This window comes from Periplaneta americana, chromosome 6 (genome assembly GCF_040183065.1).
Source record: "Periplaneta americana isolate PAMFEO1 chromosome 6, P.americana_PAMFEO1_priV1, whole genome shotgun sequence".
Taxonomy (NCBI): Eukaryota; Metazoa; Arthropoda; class Insecta; order Blattodea; family Blattidae; genus Periplaneta; species Periplaneta americana.
The window spans coordinates 27504952-27525796 of NC_091122.1; the positions used below are offsets into that span (position 1 = coordinate 27504952).

Here is a 20845-nt window from a genome sequence, read left to right on the forward strand (position 1 = left end):
ACGTTTTGGGGTTATATGAGTAGATGTAGATAATTTGTTAAATTAGATCTTCATTTTTATAATTTACTGAGTGGCGGTTATTATATAACTACAAAACTTGCGTAAGATAATAATATTGTTATTAAAAATCAAATATTTTTATAGTTATTAATCAAGTGGTGTTGGCTCTTTTTCATATACTTAATGGCGTTGTGGTATATTCTCTTCAGTATTGGCTCGAGAGAGCGCAAAAATTACAGTTCCTAAGGAAGGACCAAAAGATATTACTTACTGATAAAGTAAGAGGCCTACAAAATTTTGTACCCTCCCGATCATTTCAGCAAGATCTCTTAGCAGGATAAAATGATTTTACCCTCTACATTTCAAGCTCTACATCCAGCAGCTATACCAAGATGCTATGTCTATTGTTCGAAAGCATAGCAATCCTGATATTTTTTAACTTTCACCTACAATCCACAATGACCTGAAATAGCTATTGCTTTACTCCCACATGAAAAACCCACTGATCGTCCTGACATTGTTACTTGCGTTTTCGCGTTTAAACTCAAAAACTGAAAGTGAATAGGTTCAAGAAAAAGTATTTGTCATAAAAAACATTCAAAGGGAATATACATCATTATTATGGAAGAAAATAACTTTCAAAATGTCAGGTATTCTTCAATGAAAATAAATCTGGAAATTTATTTGAACGTCTAACGAACTTAGTTTGCAGCATTTGCTGCACAAGCTACTAGTTTTATGTAATTGTTTGCTTATTTTGTCTAGAAACAAAATTGAGCTTCAAATAATTAAGATTTACTCTTATATAGCGTCCTTACCGGCATTGCAGCACTCATGTATAACATGTAAACCGCTAGAAGTAGAAATACGGGACGGAACATCTTGCTGTGTTACTCTACCTGTTTCTCTTTGCTTTTATAGTCGTCAACACGTGATGCTGATGTTGAACGTAACGGTAAAGTACAGATAGGTGTCCTACGAATTATACAACATTTCTGTTAACTTACTGCAAAATAGATACGTATCCAAATACTGCATATTTATGTATTCCTTTTTGCATACAATGTTATCACAATTGCATGTGTTTATTTATGCAACAGCAGTGAAACATGACAATATCGAGATACGTGGTACAACTCATACAAGGGCTAGTGGAGTAGACTCCAATATAGATAGGTATCTTATGAATTTTATTATGCAACATTTGAGTCAGTTTACTGCAAAGGAGATAGATAGGCCTACTCAAAAACTGCATATCTTTGTATTTTGTTATCACAGTTGAATGTGCAGAGTCATTAAAATACACAGGGCTAGCTGCGACATACGACGCAAATGTAGGCTTATCCTTGAGTTCTATCTCCATTCCTTTATTTCACATATTTTTGTCTAATGAAATTTATTATTAATAATGTATAATAATAATAATAATAATAATAATAATAATAATATGAACTGCAATAAGTAATAATATGCACTTCGGTATATCACAATAATATTATTAGTAAGTTAGGTACTAGATAATGTTGATACAGCCTTTGTCTATTCATTTATAATAAAATTGTGTTTCTTGTTTGTATTATTAGTTGCCTTTCTCGTTTAGTTATTTAGATTAATAATATTAATATAGACCTTAAGCTGTGTTTAACAGTAACAAATTTAACATATTGAATGCTTTTGCATTGTTTTTTCTTGTGTTACTGTAATTGAAAACGTTCTTGTTTTGTGTCTAAGTTTTGTGTAATTGAATATTGTTAATTAGTTTCTTCGCTGCTGTCCTAAAATTTTATATGTAGATCTATACATGTTTCTGGTGTTGTCGAAGGGAAGCCTTATGGTCTATGGCGAGTCCTCGGCATCACTTCATTTCACCCCTTTGATTTGATTACCTGGTTGGGTTTTTCCAAGGTTTTCCCCAACCAAAAGGCAAATTCCGGGTAATCTTTCGGCGAATCCTCAGACCTCACCTCATCTTACTACATCTCGCCAAAATATTGCAAAAAATTGCACAAAATTGTAAAAATTGTAGAAAATTACTAAATCGTAAAACTATAAAATTTTTAAAATATTATAAAAATGTGTAAAAATCGCAATTGTAATATTGTAAAATGTTGACTTGTTCCACATCTTAAAGCTTCGTTGTTCATGTAAGATCTATGGAATATAATGAATGAATGAATGAATGAATGAATGAATGAATGAATGAATGAATGAATGAATGAGTGAGTGAGTGAATGAGTGAATGAATGAGTGAGTGAGTGAATGAATGAATGAATGAGTGAGTGAATGAGTGAGTGAATGAATGAATGAATGAGTGAGTGAGTGAATGAATGAATGAGTGAATGAATGAGTGAATGAGTGAATGAATGAGTGGGTGAATGAGTGAATGAATGAATGAATGAATGAATGAATGAATGAATGAATGAATGAATGAATGAATGAATGAATGAATGAATGAATGAATGAATGAATGAATGAATGAATACGTACGTAAGTAAATAAATAAATAATAGTTATTATTGTTTCTTTTTTCTTCAATTTTCCTTTATTTTTTCGTTGTCATACTTTTTCTTTTTCTCTCTTTTTCTCTACTTTTCATGTCTATCTGCGGCGTATCTATCGGAAGGGAAATAAAATAATTACAGATATTGTCCTTTTTTGCGAAAATAGTTGGTGTCTCCGAGTGTATGAAAAAGTGTTTAATAGATGAATACGCCCAATTAAAAGTAGGCGTTTCTATATAAAATTGTATATCCCACAGAGTGAAGTCGGAAATCAGTTCGATTTAGACCACATTAATTATTTTGAAGTTCTAATAATTATTTTATTTAAATTTCATAACAATAAATGCGTGCAATATTGGATTCATATTTTCTGAAACTTTTTTGTACAATAGGTATTAGTCGCAAATTATTATTTTAGTGTATTTTCATGTTATTTTGGAACAATTTTATCTTGTTGCTTTTGTTGCTTTTTTTTTGCAGCATGGCTTTTTAGTTTCAGTAGGTTTCACATCGGCAGCATTCGTGGTCACAGGGGTATCCTTCTCTGCAGCAATTTGTTCTGGTAGAGCTTGCGCTTCTTCTGGCTGTAGTCTGAAAGTCATTAAGGAGATCAAGTTGTAAAAAAATACAAAATGTTTCTTTTTTTATTTTAAAGCGATTGATATAAAGATTCTGTACATTCTGTTATGTTAATGTTATGTTTTTACCCATTAAATCAGACTTTGTGTAACAAGTTTGAAATGCATTTTTCTAGTAAATAATTATAATTTTGAATTTTCCTACGCCGAAATGTCTGTCCATTAGATGTAATATGATGTAATATTAAAAAAAACAATGTATGATTAATGAAATGAAATGTCAAAATAAAAAAAACATTATTTTTAATTAAGAGTATATAATTATTTACGATAATGTAAGTATTGTAACAAAATTAACCATACATCTTGATTACACAAATCCATAAATATTTTAGACATCACAATAACAAAAGTAGACAACAAACACATATTCAAAGTATACAGAAAACCCACAACAACAACACACTTACACACCACATCCAACCACCCAACACAACACAAACAAGCTGCATTCCGAACAATGGTACACAGACTACTCAACATACCAATGAACCAACAGGATTACAACGAAGAGCTAAACACAATCAAATACATAGCACAAGAAAACGGATACAACCCTAACATAATAGACAACATAATACGTAAGACAAAACAAAACCACAAAAAACAGAAGAATACAACACAAACACAAGAACACAAAAAATACATCACACTAACATACGAAAACAAAAACACACATAAAATTGCAACCTCATTCAAGAAATTAAACTACATCATCGCATACAGAACAAATAACACCCTACAAAAACATCTCAACACACAAACAACACAAAGAAACAAATACAACCACACAGGCGTATACAAACTCAAATGTAATACCTGCAACAACTTCTACATGGGACAGACAGGCAGATCATTTCAAACACGTTACAAAGAACACATCACAGCCTAACAAAATTACAAAACACCTCCACATATGCAGAACACATCACAAATGCCAACCGCACCTACAGAGACATCAACACAGACATGGAAATACTGCACATCCAACCAAAAAGCCAGAAACTCAACACACTAGAACAATATGAAATATACAGACACACGAAAACACACCCCAACGATATTCTCAACACACAACTCAATTTCAAAACACACACACTCTTTGACTGTACACTACTAACGCACCCACACAGGAAACAAGAGGCACCAAGACCAACAACGACCAGTTCCGAAGATGACCGAAAATAGGTCGAAACATGTTAACAAAGTAAGTTAAAATTTAACACAAGAAAGTTCTTATCATACATATTCCGAAATAAAATTCACTTCGAAGTTGAGACACATATCCTCTGAAGTTTATTATTATCAGAACATGCAACATTTGTAATTAAAAAGAGACATAAATGAAGTAATTTTGAAGGACGAATTACAGAAATAAAGCAGCTGTCTTAAAATAATACCATTACTATAAAAGACACATCATTGTAGATAAACATTTATAAAACAATATTATGTTCTGTTTGCTATAAATCTAATTCCCGTATGAGTAAAACTCGTGTTCGGAGGACAAATTGAGCGTAATATAGTGCATAGCTTAATAAATTATTACAAAGAAAGAAAATAATATATCTAAGATGAAAATAACTCAAATATTTTATTTAGTAAGAATTGTATTGGATTGTATTGAATAAGAAGTCAAAGTGAAATTTTGTTCGCGTGAGCTTTTTTGCTCTCTCATTTCTTGCTTAGATAAGCGTCAAGTTTCAGTATACTTGCGCCGGTGGCCTTGTGAGCCGGAACTCGCCGATCCCTGATAGAAAGTTTTTTAGGCTAACTTGATAATAAAATAGAGTAAACAGGATAAATTACTAATGTATCGCCAAGTCACAAGATATTTATTTAAAACATATCAGTGAAATATATTTTAAGTAGGCTAATTTCAATTACTTATTATAAGTACCCCTTTAATTTTTAATTTGAATTCTTACATGTAATATTTTCTTAATAATTTATAGTTTATGTATTTCAAAATCAAGTTACTAATTTTCAGCCCACAATTAAGGCCGTTTTTTTTTTTCTCTTTACATCAGGTGTGATGCATTATGCCTCTTATTATAAGGTGTTACTTACTTACTTACAAATGGCTTTTAAGGAACCCGAAGGTTCATTGCCGCCCTCACATAAGCCCGCCATCGGTCCCTATCCTGTGCAAGATTAATCCAGTCTCTACCATTATATCCTACCTCCCTCAAGTCCATTTTAATATTATCCTCCCATCTACGTCTCGGCCTCCCTAAGGGTCTTTTTCCCTCCGGTCTCCCAACTAACACTCTATATGCATTTCTGGATTCGCCCATACGTGCTACATGCCCTCCCCATCTCAAACGCCTGGATTTAATGTTCCTAATTATGTCAAGTGAAAAATACAATGCGTGCAGTTCTGCGTTGTGTAACTTTCTCCATTCTCCTGTAACTTCATCCCGCTTAGCCCCAAATATTTTCCTAAGCACCTTATTCTCAAACACCCTTAACCTATGTTCCTCTCTCAGAGTGAGAGTCCAAGTTTCACAACCATACAGAACAACCGGTAATATAACTGTTTTATAAATTCTAACTTTCAGATTTTTGGACAGCAGACTGGATGATAAGAGCTTCTCAACCGAATAATAACACGCATTTCCCATATTTATTCTGCGTTTAATTTCCTCCCGACTGTCATTTATATTTGTTACTGTTGCTCCATGATATTTGAATTTTTCCACCTCTTCGGAGGATAAATCTCCAACTTTTATATTTCCATTTCGTACAATATTCTGGTCACGAGACATAATCATATACTTTGTCTTTTCGGGATTTACTTCCAAACCGATCGCTTTGCTTGCTTCAAGTAAAATTTCCGTGTTTCCCCTAATCGTTTGTGGATTTTCTCCTAACATATTCACATCATCCGCATAGACAAGAAGCTGATGTAACCCGTTCAACTCCAAACCCTGCCTGTTATCCTGAACTTTCCTAATGGCATATTCTAGAGCGAAGTTAAAAAGTAAAGGTGATAGTGCATCTCCCTGCTTTAGCCCGCAGTGAATTGGAAAAGCATCAGATAGAAACTGAAGGTGTTATTTTATTTTATTGTGGAAGAAAGTTAATAATGTTTAATTAATCATTTGTTCCAATTGTATTTCGTTTCCGACATCATAATGACTTCACGTAGTCCCAAATGTCCCAGCTTCAGTGCTAGTACCTACGAAACCCTCACCCATACCTACACAGACAGTACAGGGGATAGAAGACGGAAAAAGTAAACAAGCCCTAGTCTGTCCCCCTCCACCCAGTACTTCCCTGTCAGTTAACCTGTGTCGCCCTGACTGCGCCATCAACTTCGAAGTCTAATTATAATATACGTAGTACTGTGTGGGAAAATTGTCAAAGAAGACTTTATAGAGTAAACATACTGTACTAATATTTTGTTACTTACTTACTTACTTACTTACTTACTTACTTACTTACTTACTTACTTACTTACTTACTTACTTACTGGCTTTTAAGGAACCCGGAGGTTCATTGCCGCCCTCACATAAGCCCGCCATCGGTCCCTATCCTGAGCAAGATTAATCCAGTCTCTATCATCATATCCCACCTCCCTCAAATCCATTTTAATATTATCTTCCTATCTACGTCTCGGCTTCCCCAAAGGTCTTTTGCCCTCCGGCCTCCCAACTAACACTCTATATGCGATTCTGGATTCGCCCATACGTGCTACATGCCCTGCCCATCTCAAACGTCTGGATTTTATGGTCCTAATTATGTCAGGTGAAGGATACAATGCGTGCAGCTCTGTGTTGTGTAACTTTCTCCATTATCCTGTAACTTCATCCCTCTTAGCCCCAAATATTTTCCTAAGCACCTTATTCTCAAACACCCTTAATCTCTGTTCCTCTCTCAAAGTGAGAGTCCAAGTTTCACAACCATATAGAACAACCGGTAATATAACTGTTTTATAAATTCTAACTTTCAGATTTTTTGACAGCAGACTAGATGACAAAAGCTTCTCAACCAAATAATAACAGGCATTTCTCATATTTATTCTGCGTTTAATTTCCTCCCGAGTGTCATTTATATTTGTTACTGTTGCTCCAAGATATTTGAATTTTTCCACCTCTTCGAAGAATAAATCATTTCCAATTTTCATAGTTCCATTTCGTACTATATTCTGGTCACGAGACATAATCATATACTTTGTCTTTTCGAGATTTACTTCCAAACCTATCTCTTTACTTGCTTCAACTAGAATTTCCGCGTTTCCCCTAATCGTTTGTGGATTTTCTCCTAACATATTCACATCATCCGCATAGACAAGAAGGTGATGTAACACGTTCAATTCCAAACCCTTTCTGTTATCCTGAACTTTCCTAATGGCATATTCTAGAGCGAAGTTAAAAAGTAAAGGTGATAGTGCATCTCCCTGCTTTAGCCCGCAGTGAATTGCAAAAGCATCAAATAGAAACTGGCCTATACGGACTCTGCTGTAAGTTTCACTGAGATACATTTTAATTAATATTTTGTTACGATACGCAATTTTGAACAGCGTTTCATTCGTTTTCAAATTTTACCATCAATGAAATTGCAGTATTTCCCAATTATTTCCCCCACCACTTGAACTAAAATTGTTGACGTTTTATTAGATTTGACAATTTCTCTGGAGAGAGAGGCGACAGAATTTTGTTTAAAATACGATAATTGAAACAATTGAATTCACATTAGTTATGGTAACTAAGTCACTATATACAAATTAGGAGAGATTTTTTTTTTTTTTTTTTTTTAGATTTCTGTCATATATTTTGCATCATTATAAAAATGAGTGACACAGATAAAGAAAGTTTTGTCTCTGGTATAGGTATTAATTTTTAAATTTTAGTTACTTATTGCCATTAATATTGTATAAGGTTATTGTTATACCTCGTCATTTTGGCAATCTGTAATTTCAGGAGATTGTTTTGCAATAAACTGTTATTTAAACACAAATTATAGTTAATATCGACGGCCCAGTTGAAAAGGGAAACGACTCAAAATTTGAAGTTTTGAGAAATCTGCATTTTAAAGCTTTATGTTGCTGTGAAAAATCAAAGGATCGTTGAAATTACTAAAAATTATGTTAATTATGTTTATACATACTGTAAGTTTCAAATTGGAGTGCGTTAATGAGATTTCTCACAGCAACATAAAGTTTTAACATTCAGGTTTTTCAAAACTTTAAATTTGGAGTTGTTTCTTTTTTTAACTAGGCCTTCGATATGTACAATAAATGAACTATTTTTCATCCATTTCAACGTATGCTTCACTCAGGGCCGCCAACAAAGGGGATAGGCCTATTACTCGAGTGGGGGGGGGCGGCACTGGGGAGGGTGATAAGCTTGGTCTGAATTTAAATTTTTTTAGGAAAGGACACAAAATATTCGCGAAATGTATTTTTCTTTTTTTTTTACATGAAAGAAGATATCTGTTAAATTACATACAATTAAAATATTAGCTGATTACATTTTCAACACCATTAAAACTTTTTATCAGTTCCCCCCCCCCCTGTTAGTGTAGCATCTGGTGAACGTGAGTTCATGAAACTGAAGTTAATCAAAAATTAGTTGTAAACACGTTTAGGTCAAGAAAACCCAACAATCTGACAATACCATGCACTGAGTGTCAATCATAGGCGGAGTTATGGGAAGGCATGGGTGAGCACTGCTCCCCCAAACTTGTCTATCCCGCCCCCCATTAACGTTAAAAAATATTGAATTCAAAAGATCTCTTTTTTGCTTTTGTTTATGATTAAGTTTCTATGCTTAAAGTGATGAATTAATGTCTTCAGATCATGTGTCTGGACTGTAATATTTATTTTAAATTTCTGAATGTGTAAGAATTTCTATACCTCGTTTGAGGAATGGAAGCACTGTACAGATAGTCCAAGTCAAGTCTGCGAGTGGGGATATCGGGATGGAATGTAGAGGCAAAACACAGTTGCCACATAGGTCACTTGACGCTCAGATTCCAACGTGTGCACATCGTTTAAAATACACTACGGAGCGCACGCATTTTTGTCCTTGTCTTCAGATAAAGGCAACAGTTACGCCGTCTCCCCCCTCATGCAACTTTCTCCACGCTTGCCAATCAGAACGCCAAACCTCACTGTCAAGCAGAAGTAGAAGTACAGTCTATTTCAAAGCGTCTTAAATTGTTACCGCTCTATGAACTGAAGCGCAATAGGAAAACTTTGCTGTCTTATGAGACTGTACTGGTCTCCTCTCGTTACCGCCTCCTTTCACTACAGAACTGCCTCCAACTTCCCCTCTCGGCTCGCAGACTTAACTTGGTCGAGATGTAATGTTTCTTTTGTAACAGCCTGTACTCATGTGTTACAAGTCTGCAGGTGTTCAGGCCGCCACTTGGAGAAATATGAATAACATACTGCACCACAATGCAGAAAAAAGAAAAGTGATCCTGGTATAATGTGTAAACTTAAAGACGAGATTAAATAAAATAATTAGAGTTTACATTTCATATGATATCTTCAGGAAAATAATCTTCATATAAAAAAGTTTCTGTTAGCACTGTTACGTAGTTTTATTGATGTATGCATGTGTTTCTGTACGAGAGAGAAAAAGAGGGAGATTGTTTTAAGTTATGCCCTATTATAATTTGTAGTAGTCCTACAGTTCAAGCCCTAAATATCGCGGATATGGATGTAACACTGTAAGAAACATTCTCCCCTAAAATACCTTTATTAAATGATCATATTCCGATATACTGTACTACAGTCAAGCTATAACGAGGCGAGGAGATAAATGATGTCCCCCATAATCTCGTTATATGGGGCTATGGTTTTGCTTTGCTCCTACAAGGAAACTGGCAATAGTAACCTATTATGTACTAAAAGTGTGTGTAATATTTGATGTGTATTTTTCGTCTCTCTCTGAGCAGACTTTCTTCTTAATCTAGTGCGTGGATTTTATTTGTATTAAATACTGTATTTACTACGTAATTCAACCAAAAATCATGCACGTGATATATCACACTTATTGCTGGAAAGAGTGAATTCAACATTGGTTTGAGAAGGATTTCTAATCGAGAAACAAGAACAAATTTAATCGTTATTCATAATATGAACCGTTCAGAGCAGAAGTGGTGTATGTCAAAAATGGGTAATGAGGGTTAAGGTAAAGATTTTGTGAAATACAGCGCAAAGTAGCAACTAATATTCAATTTATTTAAACGGTTACAGTCTTACTAATAAACCGTGTATAGTCTTTATACCAGACTTATCCAGAGTTGAGACAGAAAACGTTACTAATAAACCTTGAATAAGCTATGGACGTATAAACAGGCTGTAACTATACAATGGGAATTGCTTTGCAGTAGTTATATACACGAAACCCCTTGTTTAAGCGTTGTATATAGTGAAAAAATGGCCGCCCCTCTAACAGCTGTTCGTATCGACTGTCATTTTATGATGATGGTTACCTTGTAACCACAGAAGAACAAACCAAAGATCATAGAATTATTAGAATAATATTGCTGTAGCTTGCACTCTTTGACCAAAATATAGTGTGGTAATCGATTAGAGCCAGTTGTACTATCGATATTTAAAACGCCACACTACAGCGTTCTACCGGATGCAATAGAGAACCTCAGATATTCCATTACCTTTCGTAAGGAAGTAATGACGAAACTATGACGTATCTGTGTAACAGTTATACTGTTATACACGACGTATGTACTGATTATTAGTAAGGAATTTACACACGACTTATAAACGAGCTACTCATTGTATAAATATAAGACAGTTAAACGTCTGTATATAGAGTTTTTATTAGTAAGACCGTTAGTAGTTAGTGGATAGCACGAAGGACATATTAATTGCTACTTTGCGCTGTATTTGACAGAATTTTTACTTTAAACCTCATTGCCCAATTTTGACTTACACCACTTTTGGTCTGAATGCACATATTACGATTGTCGACTGTCTGCTCAGACAAGCAGCTATAAAAACAACGTTGATTAGTCGTTAGATCTACAAGTGAGATTTGTGTTTACCCTCTGTTCTCGGCCTGATCTTCCTGGAGAAGTACAGATTCCACAACAATTGGTTCGGTTGCAGATGGAAACGTCTGCGGTGTTGATACCTTCGTTGTCTTCTTCTTTTTCTTTGCCTCGCGACTTGGAGTTTTCTCATCTGCAGAGTCCGAGGTCCGTTCCACAGGAACATCATCGGACATGGCTACCGGTGAATCATTTTACAGTGAGAAACAGTCGATTCAATTTATTGTTATCATCTTTTACTACTTGGTATCATTGTTTTAAATTATTTACAGGATTCCCTATGTGTAAATCGTCCGAGATAGACATATGCTTACAGAACACTTGGTAGAAAGCAAGGAAGCAGATTCCGCGAGCGGAAACCATTGGTTGACGTTGTATGAACATCAGAAAAGTCTGAAAATGGCCTCCATATACAATTTTATTGGCAGCTCTTGAGTGAATTATGGGACACTTTTCGTAGTTCAGCCAGTGTAATCCTAGCTATCGTAGCCCCAATATTGTCTTTTAATTCTTCTTTTGTGTGCGGAAAATTTTCTTGCACTTTTCCCTTCAGATTTCCCCATATAAAAAAATTGCACAGGCTTAAATCACACTATCTCGCAGGCCACGATTATCTGTCAATTGTGTTACCACCGAACACGTCTCTTATTGCATTCAATGAACTTTTCTTCCTTTGCAACTTCCTTTTACACTTTTTATAATTCTTATGCTTCACACGACAGCCGTAAATGAACATACGCTCGTCTAAATTGTAGTGAAGTACATTGTATCATGCGATATTGCATAACAACAGAGACTTTCAACATGTCTCACTATAGTAAAGTCCATGATGTATTATTTACCACTTATCATAACGCCCGTAAATCGGCAAACTATAAGCCTACCTTTTCTCTCACCAACAGAAACAAACACCAGACAGATGTCGGGACGATTTATACTTAGGGAACTGTGTATATATTGTACGGTTTAAATAATATACTATATGCAATTAATTGTATATAAATTTTCCAAGAATAATTGCACCATATTGTAATTACTCATTATTTTAACGTAGGATACGTATTTGTTCGCACCTCAGTTTAAGGTGACAAGTTATTAAATTCGGTGTGACGAAATCCACGTAGATTTAAAACGAATAATAGACAATAATTAAACAACATATAACAATGAAACTAGTATCGATCGATAGAACTCGGCCTGGGCGTTGGATTGGAAGAGGATGCTCGATTGCATGGCCAGCCCGCTCCCCTGATTTGACGCCCCTCATTTACTTCTTTTGGGACCATATCAAGAGTCTCGTTTATTGTATTATCGCCGCGGTCTCATGCTTAACATTTGCAGGTCTTTGAGGGGCCTCGTGAGTAACATTCGGCAGATCTTTGAAATTTAATTGTGTTATTGTTTTCAGTTTCTTATATCGCCGCTCCAATCACTTGCCTCAATTTCAATGTTGCAACCAATAAACTGCTTCCATTATAAAATGACATCTACTTGTCTAATCCACGTGGACTAAAACCGAGGTTGCAATGTCTTCTGCTGAGGACGAACATTAAGGTATGCGATTAAAAATTAATATTAAACAGTTATTATTAAGAGTTAAGAATGTCAACGTACTCGTAAATGAAATAATAATAATAATAATAATAATAATAATAATAATAATAATAATAATAATAGCCATTTAACAGTATAACAAACCAGTATAGTAGCCTCGTTTAATTATTAGGCAGCGGCATTCCTTTTAAGATTTGAAGGTCTTTATTGCATGCACCGGTAATAAAATGAAAATGCGACGTTGTCACGTCTTGTTTGCTGCTGCTATATATTAATATAACATGGAACAAGACACACTGCTAAAATTTGCAACTCTGGTTTATATATACACTCCGCGTGAAGTATTGGAGCGGCCTTCAAAAGACTTGACGACAATGGACAGCGCGACATAATTAAAATTATTGAAACTACAAAGCTTCCGTCCATACACTCCGCGTGGAATATTGGAGCGGCCTTCAAAAGACTTGACGACAATGGACAGCGCGACATAATTAAAATTATTGAAACTACAAAGCTTCCGTCCTCTTTGACACCGCTAGCCTACTAATTGAACGTGGCTGCTATACTTATTCTTATCGAGGAAGAAGACGTGACAACGTGACGCTTAGAGTGAAACCTACAGAGCGACAATCGGTTGGCAAAATTACGTTTTAATTTAGCACACCGCACGTTATTCTATGATGCCGGCATGTTAAGCATGAGGCCGCGGCGACTATACGAGACACTGGTAGACGACCCGGAAACGTTAGCGGCCAGGATAATTGCAGTATCCGATGTGATTCGGAAGATACCTGGAGAGTACACCAGAATTTCCTTAGAAGATGCAATGTCTGTATTAAAAATAGTGGTCGCTAACTCGAAAACATTTTGCTGTAATATGTACTTTACACATTCATTCAGTGTTCTGTCCAAGAGCAGGTCTTTCACTGCAAATCCAGCTTTATCCAATCTTTCCTATTTTCTGCCTTCCTCTTTGTCTCTTCATATGATCCATATATGTCCATGTCGTCTATCATCTGATATCTTCTTCTACCCCGAACTCTTCTCCCGTTCACCATTTCTTTCAGTGCATCCTTCAGTAGGCAGTTCCTTCTCAGCCAGTGACCCAACCAATTCCTTTTCCTCTTCCTGGTCAGTTTCAGCATCATTCTTCCTTCACCCACTCGTTCCAACACAGCTTTATTTCTTATTCTGTGTGTCCATTTCACACACTCCATCCTTCTCCACATCCACATTTCAAATACTTAAATTTTGGTTTTCTGTTAACGAACAGTGACGTGTATTATGCAAATCAAGCTTTCAGGTATAACTCCCTTTAAGGCACACAGAGTTAGTCTGCGCTCAATGTTGGTTGCTTGACGGTTGTCAGCCCACTTTGAGGTCTGTGGTTATAGAGGAAAAAATTGGATCGGTATCTGGTAGAGTTCCTGGGCAGAGCGTTGGTACGTTTAAGCAAAGGTCCCGGGTTCGATACCCGGCCCCGGAACAATTGTTCCCTCGAAATTATTTAAATCAACTTTACAGGGAGTTATACCTGAAAGCTTGATTTGCGCAACACAGAACCTGTTTCTACAAATGTTCGATACCACAACATTATGGAGTCGTATTTAGCTACTTACGCACACCATAATCACGTCGAAATTTCCTTTGAAATCTTTTAACAATCTCAAATGTAGCATACCAAAGAACACATTGTGCCCGCTGTTGATTTGTAGTAGCCATTTTAAACATCTACGATTTTAATTTGTCCTTTCAGATTATACATTGTTGATTGTCATATATGGAAACTCCTATCTTTTAATCATAATATAACCAACAATAAATTTTTCCTACTATCATAATAGCTTTATAATAATAAATTAATATTATTCATACCCAAACGGATCAGACTGTACTTTGCATACTTCCACTCGGTGATGAGTTTTGGAATAATATTGTGGGTGAACAGTATATTCCTACTACAAAAAACAGTAATTAGAAGAATAGTAGGTGCCAAATCTAGGGAATCGTGTAGGACCATTTTCAAAAAACTACAAATAATGCCCATGGCTTGTCAGTATATTTTTTCATTAATAATCTTCCTCTATGTAATCGTGAAAACTTTGTAACCAATTCATCAGTTCATAGCATGCATAATGACTTTCATACTCAATCGGCAAGTCTATCGTGCTATCAAAAAGGAGTGCATTATATGGCAGTAAAAATTTTTAATAGCCTCCGTATGGGTATAAAAAATGTAACTCAAAACTTAAGATTATTTAGGGCTAAATTAAAGAAGTACCTAATTTCTCACGCCTTTTATTCTATATGTCAATTCATGACATTCAGCAACGCTTCATGAATATTTGTGTTGTATTAAGTGTTGATACTAAAACTTTGTGTTGTACTAGTAGACTACAGTATATTGTAAAACTCTTCTGTATATATTTCAACTAGACTGTGACTATAATTAAGACTTTATGCTCGACCATGCCGAAATGTAGTATACACCTGGTAGCAGCCCTTTAATGGACCTCATTAAAGTACACCTATTCATTAAAGTTCAGGTGTTCCACCAATCAGAAAACACCATTGTAGCAATATGAAAGCGCAAGTATCGATTATTCTCGGATATGCAATCGAAAGACAACTAGCGAAACGTCACGGAGGCTGGAAATCCAATACTGTCGCAGAAGGTTATGTTCTGTTACTGTAATAATTAGCGTTAGTTGTAAATAATATACAAATAAATTCAATTTGTCATCTCGTTTTTCAATCTCTGAATCAATTTCAAGGTTATATCAACATTAATTTTTATTTTACTCTCTAGATTATATCAAGGGCAATGACATTTGTTTCTCGGAAAAAAATCAATACTTTCGCGTCTTCGCACATCTCACAATTTACGAGATATTGCACAAGGTCAGTTCCGCTCCGCAGTCAGATAAGAATAACATGAATACTTATGAATAATTTCAAGTTATAAATATGGTCGAGCATAAAAAGTCGTATGAAACTTGCCTATAATGGTAATTAAGACGCTCGTATGAAAATTATGAAACTCGCTTGCGCTCGTTTCATAAACATACTCGCGTCTTAATTACTACCATTATAGGCTCGTTGCATAATGTACTACTATTAAGATCTTTTGTTTATTTGTTTATTATTTGACATATTCCATATTCTAGCTGTGAAGCGATGTACGAATACCATGGAATGTAAATAAATATAATACAATACAATACAATACCCGATCAGGTACGAATCCGACTTCATAGGATCGGACTGGGTCGTCCTCTTACCTAATTAAATACGGCCGATGCAGACCTCTACTCTGTGGTAATTGAGGATTGGAAATCCAACCGTCTGGCTTCATTCAATTTAACCCTTCCTCCTCAGGAATTTCTGCATTAGACCAATTGGCAGCAGTTCAGAAGGACTTCGCCACGTCCGTGGATAGAAGGATCCTCAGCTCACTTTTATCTACCAATATATTATAACTCAATTAGTCTATTCATTAAACATCACTTTGGAAGAAATGTTGTTCCTCAAATTAGTACATTTTAATGAGTCGTCTCTATTAATATTAACGAATACTGAATTTGAATTATATAAAACCATCATACCCAAACTTATGGTCGCATGAATTTACCGGCTATTACTATGGAAACGCGCTGATATTGTAGTGACAGAAACAATAATATTAACACTAGACGGATATGTGCATAGATAAGTGTTGCTGCTACTTCACGGATGATACTAACCTGAATTGACACGACACAATGCCACTGATAGATAGTTGATAGCCGTCCCAACCAGGGTTTAATAATCGGCCTCCTAATCAATTCTAAATGAATATTTATATTTAATTCAATTGTTTCTTTAAGGGAAGACTCCACTGAAAATCATGAAAATTTTTCCAAGTTTTTTAGCTATTTCACTTATTCAGAATTTATGTTTTCATACCCCAAATGGATTCAGCTCAATTCTGACCACAAATACTCATAAGTTTACACTTTTTAAATTAAGGCTGGAAGGGGGCGTGGAATTTAAAGAGCTGTCAAAATAGTTTTTCATCGAAGAATTCTTTTTCAAAATTTCTGATTACAAATCGTAACTTTTTGTTGGTTCCCTGAAGTTACTAGATGAATGCAGCGGAGGAGAATATTAATTTACATAAATTTTCATTTTATTTTCAAATCTATTTTTCTGTGTTCATTTTTGTTGATTCAACACCAACTTTCTTATGCCAAATATTAATCAATCTGGATGAAATTTTTACTGCAAGTATTTATGAGGTAGCTGCATGTTTCTATGCATTTATTTTGTGAGAAATGCTGCTAGTTTATTTTATTAATATTTTTCTTAAGAAAAATATTAATAAAATAAACTAGCAGCATTAAGAAAAAAATATATTAATAAAATAAACTAGCAGCATTAAGAAAAATATTAAATATTAAATATGTTCAACGAGAGGTTTTGCCACTGCAACCCGTAGTTGGGCCGTCGTTTGGTAGCGGTGCTTACTGACTTTAAAATATCAAAATATTAAAGGGGTAATGTAACTTATGACCCTACCTGTAGATGGCACCACAAGAAAAAAGAGACCGTTCCCGCTCTTTCGTTTGTCATTATGGCATTGTTGAATAGAAGCAAATTGTGTGAATGTTAACATTTCAACTTAGTGTGAATTCTGCAGCATTTAGAGGGTCATGGCGAACCTACAGGAACGTAATTGGTGTGTATTGCGTATTGCACCACCTCAGAATCGTCTTTTCAGTAGGTACTGTACTAGGTACCGCATGTTGAAAATCCCGTCTGAAGGCATGGTGAACTCTCAGTACACTCCGTGTGCTATGGTATTTCAATACATATATCTTGTGTTAACGCTGCGTTTGCGTTTTCATTATGAATGGGCTTTAACTATGGCAACTCAACCATTGTTAGCAACAGACTTCGCACGCTATGTGTTATTCAGTTGTTTTTCCGATCCCAACACTGTGTTATGTCCCCAAAGACGTTTTATAATTTCACCAAGTCCATCTTGATTTCTTTTTATCTTCGAAGATCTTGATACTTGGACTTGGTTTAACCCATCTTCAGAAAAAACAGTTAAAGACTAATTTTTTCTCTCTCAGCTTTTAGGAAACAGTGCTTTATAGATCCGTTACACACTTGAAGAGATCGTGAGAAATGTGTTGCGAGAAAGTGGCGAAGAGCCTTCCTCCACATACTTGTTCTCGCGCAGAGAAAAAAAATCCATTAGGTATATTATAAATAAACGCTATTGTACGTTGAATATGAACATCTTATTTGAATAGTATTTTTGTTAACTGGGTACAATAATTTTTAATTTCAGAACATAACAGAGAGTATATAACTATAGTACATATTACACTCTTTGGATATAGATATAATGTGATGTATCTTTATGTTGGTTGTCCTGTAACGTAGGAAGAAGTGGGGAGTAGACGTATTCTATTGGCTGAATTTGAAGATCTGTGAAACTCATTGAATGAAACAATTGTTTTCAAACGACTTCTAAACTGTGTCAACCGGTGTGTGAAATATTGTGTTTGTGGCCTTGGCATTGAAATTGTATATTATAAATATCTATGGTATGTTGTTATTTGTGAGTATTTGTAGCGTTCGAGGTGACTTTGTAACATACTGGTAAGTAATTGAGTATTGGGCACCGAGTCTTGTACACAATGATGTTGAAATTAAGTTAATATGTTGTAGGCTAGATTATTTTGTATTGCCATGCTGCTATTTATATCAGGTAAATTATTTGTTAATGAACTATCCGTAATTGACAAAACGTATTTTATAAATAACGGAAAATGAAAGCGTTTCCTCCTCCCAATTTTGGAATATAGGCCTAACGTACGGTATGCTAAAATACTTTATTTCTGTAGGCCTAAATTCTAAATTAACATGGAAGCCACATATTGATAATGTTTGTCTTAAATTATCTAGAGTAATAGGCCTATAATATTAGAAGGTTAAGATTTTGTTAATCGATAAATGTGTTGAGTGTTTATTTATCACTGTTTCAAACGCATTTATTTTATGACATTAATTTATGGGAACATGCTGTGAAAGAAGCGCTGAGGTAGTTTGGTGAATTTATAAGGGATTTTGGAATTTTTTGTGAATATGCAGTTGATTGTATGTGCAGGGCATAACGAAAGTACAAACCTAACCTGTCATAGATTCCTGTACTGTATATTCAAGGTGTTTAAGCGGAATACGAAGGGAACCATGGAAGGGAACTATCTCAGCATTAGTTCATGCTTTAGACGACCCCTTACTCTCCGGGAGTTAGGTTAGGGGTGAACTTCAGAACACGGTTACCTTTCTTCTCCTCTTCCCCCAAAATTCCAACCTTCTGCAGACAACATAAATTATTGGCACTGAGGAGTGCCTTTTCGTAAGCATGATGATCCGCATTCGACAAACAGACATATCTATCCTTAGAAATAAGAATGATGTAAAAATTGCATGAACTGGTGTCATAAGCATACAATAATTACTTTTCTCATACACTTGAAAGACATTAAAAACTATCACATTCAAGTTCTGCATGCCGGTACCAATACAGTACTTTTCTTTCGGACCTTGATATTAGTTTGATATAGTCTACTGTATTCTTTTCCTTTGTAATTGGTATACAGTTTGTGTACGTACATAATAATTATGTATTGTCGTAATGATTAAAATGTGTTAAATTGTTATTAATTGTTTAATGGCATATTTACGGTTTTTTTTTACGGAATTGTCACTCAATAGTACTATTACACAACAAGAACTGTATTTTATTTGTCGAGATTATTATTTGTATATCTAGATCTCGGACTTTTAGGTCCTAAAAATCTTAAATTAGGTACCTAAAATAGGTTCTGTCACACATCAAAATAGGTTCTAAAATTACAAAAATAGGTGAACAAAAAATGACATTTCATTTCCCATTACAAATTAGCCGAAACATTTCACATTATTTCATTGTACATGTCCATAATTAGAGCCAGAGTAAACAACTACCGGTAACACCTTTTCTAAGTTTTCCATTGAGAAACTGCATCGCTTCTCAGATAAACCATCTTATATGCCGAAAATGAGCGTTCCACATCAACTGATGACACCAGAGCATATTTAAATGTTGGTATTAGATGCAAGGGAACAGCACATTCATGTTCAGGTGTTTTGCCAGCCAAGATGTCAGCAACCGTGTGGAGAACTGTCAGTCCTGGGTTTTTTGAAGCACTGATTTGAGTTTTTCAGAAACTTTTTCACCAACATAACCAAGAACCAAGTTGATTTTTTCTGTCACCTCTTCTATCAATCCCAGTTGCGTGTAGACCTGTTTGCCTGAAGACTCTAGAGCATTAATAATGGGGACCAGAAATACATAATGTGATTTGATGAATGCAATATCCCGGGCAATTGTTGGGTCCTGCAGAAGCTTTTTAGCTGAATGCTCACTGCATCCTCCCCCAGTTTCAATACAAAGTTCTTAATGTCCTCCAAATGCTTGCTGTAATATTCCACGGTCTGTAACCATGTTCCCCATCGGGTAAGAATAGGTTCTGGTGGAAGTGGCACATTGGGAAGTTGCTCTCGAAATAATTGAATCCTCGTAGGTGCTTTAATAAAAACCTTTTTAATTGTGGAAACCAGCTTATTCACTTGTGGATATTCAAGCCGTATCATCTCAGCTACGCGATTCATGGCATGGGCAAGACAAGTAATATGGAGCAAGGCAGGGTAAAATACTTTAAGTAATTTAACGGCAGCAATCATGTACAGGGCTGCATCAGTGTAGGTTAATAGCTGCGATCGTTATCAAGGCACGACTGGCATACAGAATTACACAGCGTTTCCATATTAACAACCGTAGAAATTGGAAAATGTAAAATTAGGTAAAAATAGTTTCTAACGTGAAATTAGGTATTTTTAGGTTGTATATGACCACCATTTTGGAACATATATTTCCATAATTCGTATATATACAACTTCTCTTTTGTATATATCATGAACAAAATAGGTTTTACCTAAAATCCGAGGTCTAGGACCTATGGCAAACTAATGGAAAAGCGTGATAACATACTGGTACTGGTAACGTATTTTCTCACTTTCCTTTAA

General features: G+C 35.1%; 2 protein-coding genes across 3 annotated transcripts in view; one reads left to right on the forward strand and one right to left on the reverse strand.

The window, feature by feature from the left end:
* Positions 1–2938: 2938 nt before the first annotated feature.
* LOC138702191 (uncharacterized) lies at positions 2939–16335 on the reverse strand. The gene is made up of 3 exons (XM_069829796.1): positions 16003–16335; positions 11162–11345; positions 2939–3092 (listed from the first exon to the last, which is right to left on the reverse strand). Exons 2-3 carry the CDS (start codon positions 11341–11343, stop codon positions 2948–2950), a joined length of 327 nt encoding a protein of 108 aa, XP_069685897.1. The 5' UTR covers positions 11344–11345; positions 16003–16335; the 3' UTR covers positions 2939–2947.
* A 1868-nt stretch (positions 16336–18203) lies between these two features.
* The window catches only part of tum (Rac GTPase activating protein tumbleweed), a 42582-nt gene continuing 39940 nt past the window's right edge, over positions 18204–20845 (forward strand). Inside the window, exon 1 of one of the 2 annotated variants that reach the window (XM_069827790.1) lies at positions 18204–18318. The gene's annotated coding sequence lies outside the window, so the exon portion shown is untranslated. Of the gene's footprint in view, positions 18374–20845 lie in introns of both variants that reach the window. The other variant, XM_069827789.1, reaches the window with a different exon arrangement.